This window comes from Penaeus chinensis, chromosome 21, assembly GCF_019202785.1.
Source record: "Penaeus chinensis breed Huanghai No. 1 chromosome 21, ASM1920278v2, whole genome shotgun sequence".
NCBI classification, from domain to species: Eukaryota; Metazoa; Arthropoda; class Malacostraca; order Decapoda; family Penaeidae; genus Penaeus; species Penaeus chinensis.
The window spans coordinates 723,335-730,834 of record NC_061839.1 but is presented as its reverse complement, the minus strand read 5'-3'; the positions used below and the strand labels follow the sequence as shown (position 1 = coordinate 730,834).

At 36.0% G+C, this 7,500-nt stretch overlaps 1 protein-coding gene across 1 annotated transcript in view; it reads right to left on the bottom strand.

The window, feature by feature from the left end:
• The window catches only part of LOC125036730 (mitochondrial DNA helicase-like), a 14,563-nt gene extending 7,656 nt beyond the window's left edge, over positions 1-6,907 (bottom strand). The window contains exons 1-6 of the mRNA XM_047629575.1: positions 6,853-6,907; positions 4,595-5,237; positions 3,569-3,738; positions 960-1,097; positions 606-756; positions 75-207 (exon numbers count right to left, since the gene is read on the bottom strand). Of these exons, the coding sequence (XP_047485531.1) occupies positions 75-207; positions 606-756; positions 960-1,097; positions 3,569-3,738; positions 4,595-5,216 (1,214 nt within the window). The 5' untranslated portion in view covers positions 5,217-5,237; positions 6,853-6,907. The remainder of the gene's footprint in view (positions 1-74; positions 208-605; positions 757-959; positions 1,098-3,568; positions 3,739-4,594; positions 5,238-6,852) is intronic.
• Between the last annotated feature and the right edge of the window lie 593 nt (positions 6,908-7,500).

Here is a 7,500-nt window from a genome sequence, read left to right as displayed (position 1 = left end):
GTTATAAAAATTTACAATACAATCAAAAACATACACCAAAAGCCATTTAACAAGATGAAAAATGCAGTCATTACCGAATCAAGCTGCATGAAACACCTGCTTCAATAAGAGCCATGAGGAGTGTCCGAGGGGGTGCTTCTGATCCAAGCCATAGTATCACTTCTAGTTTATTGCTGCCGGATATATATTCCTGAAGAGCCTCGATATCTGCCCAGGGATAGAGAACCATATATAATAATATGTATATTGGTAGGTCCAATGATAATGTCCCAAGTTAAGCTTTTGATATTTAGAATTCAATTGTCTTTAAACATACATGGCTTCACAAGTACTTAGTCACATATAAGCCAATTCCTAAAACTAATTATTTCACTTGCTTACACTCTTTCATGTTTTTTGGAAATCTTTTCTTTTATCTCATATTACTATTGGTAATGTAAATAACATTATGCTAATTAAAATGTCTATAATAATAACAGCTTCAACACTGATAGCATGAGTAGGCACTTGTGGAGCCATCTACATGAAGGACATTTCACAAAACAAAACTATAGTGACCACTACATTTTCCTGGGGATATGGGTACAAGTTATAGAGCCACATACTTCCAGTTGGTAGAGAGACTGCAGGGACATCGTGCTCTGCCAGCTTCAAAACATCACAGCAGCTCGGGACTACAATAATGCGCTGATGCGTTTGCTTTGTTACCGATGCACCAAAAACACTTGCTTTTCCGGAAACATATCTCCGAATCACCTGGAAAGTTGATATTTTCAGATCATTTCAACTTCTGTAAAACAATCACCTATACAATAATATGAAATCTGCATATTTTGGAATGAAGTGACTAACAAATGAAGTAACTGCAATTTTACATAATCATTATCAACAACACTTGTATTGCAACACTTTCCTCCCTCCTTCTTCTAGAATGTACCACAAAACTCCTCTCTCCTTACGAGTGGGTGCTGGTGAAGAGTTGAGACGCTCTCGAAGCCAACAATCTCGCCATCACTAGTCTGCACTGGCACTACAATCCGGGCGCCTTCACTTGTCACTCTTGCGTCGTACTTGTTCAGTGTTTTTAAGCTGATATACTGTGTTGGGAGAGGTGGAGAAAGATTATTTACACTTTCATATTGATCTATTATCAGTACTACAACAACAACTACTACTACTACTGATAATAATATACATACCCATATATATATATATATATATATATATATATATATATATATATATATATATATATATATATATGAAAACATACACACAGAAATGGTACATTCCTACATACATACATACATATGTATGTATGTATACATATAATACACACACACACATACACATACACACACACACACACACACACACACACACACACACACACACACACACCCACACACCCACACACCCACACACACACACACACACACCCACAACCACAACCACACCCACACCCACACCCACACCCACACCCACAACCACACCCACACACATTTATGAAAATATTGGAGTGTTTTTATAGCATGTGGCATCATCTCTCACTTGGTTACAAAGTGTCTGAACCTGCCAAGCACCCCAGTAGCCATTGGCCGGGATTGCATCTTCTCTCTGTCCTGACTCCTGATCATGTATATATCATGCTATAACATGGCTAGACTTGTGCCACTGTGTAGTAGTTTGGGTGTTACTGCCACTCATTCCTGAGCTAACTGCAACAGTAGAGGGATGTCACTGACCACAAAGCTTAATGTATCTGGTAGGAGGAGTGATCCACTGTGGGAGCATTTTCTTCAAAGTCTGGGAAAGGATGGAGAGCTATATGCAAACAGTGTGAACTCGAGTTACAAGGAACAGTAGCAAGAATGAAATCTCAGAGAACGATTAGAATTATCGGAACAGGATGAGGATGATCCAGGTATGACTGAAAATCTGACTCCAAAGGTGCTTCAAAAAAGTGTTACAACTCCATCATTACAGAAAGATTGTCCAACTTCTGCCACAAGTTTTCCAAAGTGTAAAGCAACAACTTTGGACACAGTTGTTATAAAGACTAATTCTTATGAAAAAGCAAACCCTGATGAAGAAGTCGCTAAGATTGTCTATGCAACCAAATCTTCATTTAGACTGGTAGAACATCCTCAGTTTTGTAAAATGGTTGGGAAGATGAGGCCAGGCTACACTCCTCCTACAAGAAAAGCAATTGCAGACAAATTCCTACCCATGATATATGAAAAAAGAATATGCAAAGTATGCCACAAAGTTGAAGGATGAAACTGTATGCCTGTCTTTAGATGGATGTCTAACATTCACAATGAGCCTATTGTATGTGCTGCTGTGACAACCTCAAATGGACATATATATTTAGTGGATACAATAGACACAAGCGGCCAGCCTCATACAGTTGAATATCTAGAAGAGTTCTCAAAATCAGCAATTCAGTAGTGTAAAGAACTTGGTTGCCATGTTGGTAGTGCTGTGACAGATAACACAGCTAATGTAAAAAAAATGAAGAAACTGATAGAACAGGGAAATGAACTGAAGCTGGTGGCCTGTAGCTGTGCTGCACACATTCTGGCTCATGATCTGCAAATTGGCATTATTAAAGAGCATGTGGTGTACATGGTAAAATACTTTAGAAACAATCACTATGCTTCTGCAAGGTACTACCAGGAAGGTGGGCAACGTCTTCTTATGACCCAAGACACGAAGGAATACCATGTGTAACTGTCTGAAGATAAACATAAAGAACTGGCCAACTCTCATGAAAATTTGTGAAGTTGACAGGGAGCAGATTGATGTCAGAGTTAGAGAGGTGTCTAGCAGAGTGGTCAGCAGAGGACCTATTTGCATGACTAGAACCAATAGCTGTGGCTTTGGACAAAGTACAGTGATAAATGTACAACTGCTAAAGCAGTGAACACATGGAAAGAATTAATCACAACTTTATACAATGACAGAGATGTAGTAACTTCTGAAAAAAAAGAGGTTTGGCCAAGTCACAACACAAGCTCATCTTGTGAACCTGATTCATCCTTCCTTTCAATGAAAACTGTTTAGTGCAGAAGAGAATAATACAATGGACTATGCCAATGAAAAGTTCCCTCAATTGTCACAGTCACCATGAAAATTCAAGCCAAATTAACCCTTTTCATGCAATTAAGTTTATTGATTATATGACCAAGTGTATGTCAGCTGTTGAATGGTGGAGGTCACATTCAATTGTGTTAGACAGTGATGTAGTTTCTGCAGCACCACAACTACTGTTTGCAGTGGCATCTTTAGGGTATTGAAAAGAGTTTTTTTCAAGCTATGGTATTTTACAAAATTAAAAAACCTGCTGATGGTAGAAAAATCTTTAAAAAATCTTAAAAAAATTTAAATTGGCCAACCATGAAAGAAACACAGGCAAAAACAAACAAATCCAAAAACTCACACATACACACTTCCACAACCACATGATATCTGTTCCTCCACACCTTCTGCATATACCACAACAACAACCATACAGAAAACCATCTTTCAAAACCTTTTTGAAAACAAAGAATGACACACAACTAACCTTCAAAGGAGATTCTTGCAAGTTGATTTGTTCTGCTTCCGAAACAGGCAAGGTGGTTGACAGGAAAGCGTGAAGTTCCTCCGCTGTGAGACAATCTTCCGTGGTGTTCAGGAGATGCATCAGCTCCTCCCACGACCCAGCACGGCAGCACCAAGGGCAGACAAAGTAACCTGTGTGTTTGGTTTTCTCCATCATCTCACCACTCCATGTATGGAAATGTCTTGAAGACAATTCTGAACTAAACTTCAGTTCCTTTGAAATGGGGTTATAGCATGGGGCATTAAATCATAGCAATAATAATCTAAGTATCAGTGGATGGGCTCTTGCACTGAACTGTGCTGTGACATAAGAACTGTTGCTTTATTCTCACTAATCGTAAAAAAAAGAAGAAAGAAAGGAAAAAAAAAGATTAACCGCAAGGCATAGGCTGGTATGCTTGGTTTGGCATTCAGATTGGATGTTGCAATAGAAAAGAATGCATGTTTCAATGTTTTTAAGTAAAATGTTCAAAAGTTTCTGGCAGTGAATCATAATATGAACAAATCTAAATGCAGTTTACAAATAAAAGCATATTACATGAAGAACATCCAACATTTTTAGAAAATCTACAACAAAAACACATCTTGAGTGTTATAATGATCCTGCTCAAACTTATGTTTTCAAAAATGGGTTCAGACTGATCTTTCGGCACGCTCAGAAAAGGTGTAAAAAATTATAGATTATAATTATCTGAGTGCCTAAAATCCAAAATCCAGAATATTAGGTCTTGTGTGAAAAGTTGTACAAGCTACTTAGCTGAGACCAAATTATGGGTAATTTTTATTTGCACAAAATAATATGCTAACTATTTTATAATATCCTTACAATTCTTTTTTTAATCTGATAAGTTGAATGAATATATAATAATAATAATAAAAAAAGGTTAAATTGGATTAACAATTTCTGAGTTACGACTTTCTATTAATTTCCTTCATCTTTCATCTTTCACTTTTTCTTTCACTTCTCTCTTCCTAACATTACACTGACCTGAATTTTTATCCACAAAGACTTCCTGTGGACGAGCACTTTTATCTTCCTTTGAGCATGCTGGACACTGGACAGTGAAACTTGTAGCTGTCTCCTCGTATGCTATAAGATGTGAGGTGAGGAAGTCCACGATATCTTCCCCCATATCATTTCCTTCTTCTTCCTCCAGATCGTCGAGAAGGAAGTCATCCTCGAGACTGGCCACCTCGCTGATATTCCCTTGCAAATATTCAGGAATATCTCTTTTCTTGGATGATGTATGGATCCCTAACTGTAATGCTGCCTTTGTGTTTCTGGTTAGAATGCAATGGGGGATATTGAGAAGTAAAGATGGAGATCCTCTCAATGACTGAGATAAAGAGGGCACACATAATCTGCTGAGATAATGCCAGTTATGCAATGACTGTTGGCGTGACTGATACAGTCCATTTACCCGCAGAAGGGGATGTCCTTGTGGGACCTTTGTCACATTTTCTGAAGTGTAGAAGCTAGCCCTAAATTGTGCCAGAGAATTAGATCTTCCCTGGTGCTGCAGGAGATGTGCCAATGTGCACATTTTTCTATATGACAGTATATGTGAGGGCGAGTCATATTTGTTTTGAAAAATCTTGAATAACCACATCTAGACATCAGACCTCATGAGCTGTAAGGAAAAGGGAAATATGTTTTACTATTATATGTAGACACCTAATATGAAATACAGATCCTTGTTCACCACTCACCAATCGAAAGCCCACACACAGCTTATGCAATTAACATTGAATTCTTTATCTTATCAGTGCCGACGATCAATTAGTCAAAGCCATATTTTGCCTCACCTTTCAATAAAATCTGAATTAAAAATATAGCCACTCCACATAGACATACAATCTATGTTAAGTTGCACCTGGCTTAGAGGTGATGTAAAGTAAATCATTAATATTCCACACATTAAAGATTAATATCCTTATTTGTTGTGATACACAATATTAGACATAATTCAATATATCAATGAATATCTACAAGACTTCTAGTTAGATTACAGATTCAATTAACATTATGAATGAATTGAAATCTTGAAATTCTTAGGAACTCTATATAAGGTATAGCTTTAGATAGACCTAGGCCTGCTGATGACTGTGACATACACATACCCAGTGTTTTAATTCCTTATTTGAAAATTCTAATATTCAACATTATAATTCCATATATAAAGATATTGCTAGCAGTATATCTGTATCTGCTGGGTCAGGCCTATAGCTGTCATAATAAACCAACTCATCACACCAGGTGTGGCTATAGGTGTCGTGATGTGCTAGAGCATGGAAAGTTCCGCTACATGTAACGGACTCCTGGACGAAACAGCCAGAAGCCTCCAGAGTCTGTGACACCAAGAGATTTCTAATACCATCATTGAGGGAAAAAGTATGATCGCTCTAATTTATTGCCACAACCATCCATACTCTGTCTTCCTGAATACAGGGATAAATTTACTGAGAGGTGGAAAGCATAATGTGCAGTATGGGCAGTTTCTACATATTCTACTCTGTGCTTCTCACTCTAGGTTTATTCTAACTTTTTATCTTTTCCAAAAATCCCTTTCCTTAATCTTATAACCATTATCCTTCTTTTGTTTTCCTTCCAAGTAACCAATCATTAGTTTATTGGCCTTTATCAGAGCCCTGGTGATGCGGAGGCCAGTGGCTGATGAGCAGGAACCTTGTAAATATTTATCAAAATAAAGTCTTTAACTACTACAGAGCAATTATGTAGACTTCTCAATTATACAGAATTCCCCCAAAAATATAATGGATATGTACCAACACATCCCTAATATCACTCTTAATTATAAAGCAATCAATGACACCGAAACTTTTCAGAAACAATATTATGTAATAGAAGAAACAGACTGTCTATTTATAGCGCCCTGTCCCTCTGTGCTTTCTGTCCTTAATTGCACATCTCTCTGTCCACCAATCGCCTTTCAGAGATTATAACCAATTAATTAATCATTCTTATGTCATACAAAACAAATCTGAAATTCTTAAACTTCACTAAATCACTAAACTTAATCTCGAAATTCCCAACCGCAATCCCACAAAAATTCAAATTGTGTAAAAATCACAAAACTTATCAATCTTCCTTAAAAAACTCTCGTGTCAGTTGCAATAACACCCCCACAATAACCTTCACTGAAGTGTTCCTTCAGCCTCTATGCAAAATTAATCTCAAGAATCACCAATCCGGCGTAAATTGGTGATAAATATGAAAACACTCACACGAAACACATGTTCAAGTTCATTCCTTTTGTTTATGTCGATCAGCTGATGCCAGGCGTGCCAACCACTCGCTCGCTTGGCTAAATATCTTTTTTTATTGTTTGGTTTTATTGTTATTATTATTATTATTACTATCATTATTATCATTATCATTCTTATTATAATCATCATCATTATCAATGTTGTTATTATTACTATTATTATTATGCTTGTTATTATCATTACATTACAGTTGTTATTATTATTGTTATTTTTATTATCATTATTATTATTATTATAAACATTTTATTGTAATTGTTATTATCATTACATTATTATTGTTATTATTGTTATTATTATTATTATTATTATTATTATTATTATTATTATTATTATCATTATTAATATTATTTTTATTATTATTGTCAGTATTACTATTGTTACCATTATTGTTATTTGGTATTATTATCATTACCATTATTGCATCGCCACCATAATATTTAATACCGTTATTCGTCATCCATTTTTTCGCGGGAAAATCTGCGTTTGACTTCGCAGTTGGTACCGTGGGTGCAGACCTTAAATATGTTTGCATGAATAATCTTTATATAAAAAAAGTTCTCTATGTCTCTTTAATTATAATGTAACAAGTAATTTATAAAAAAAAAA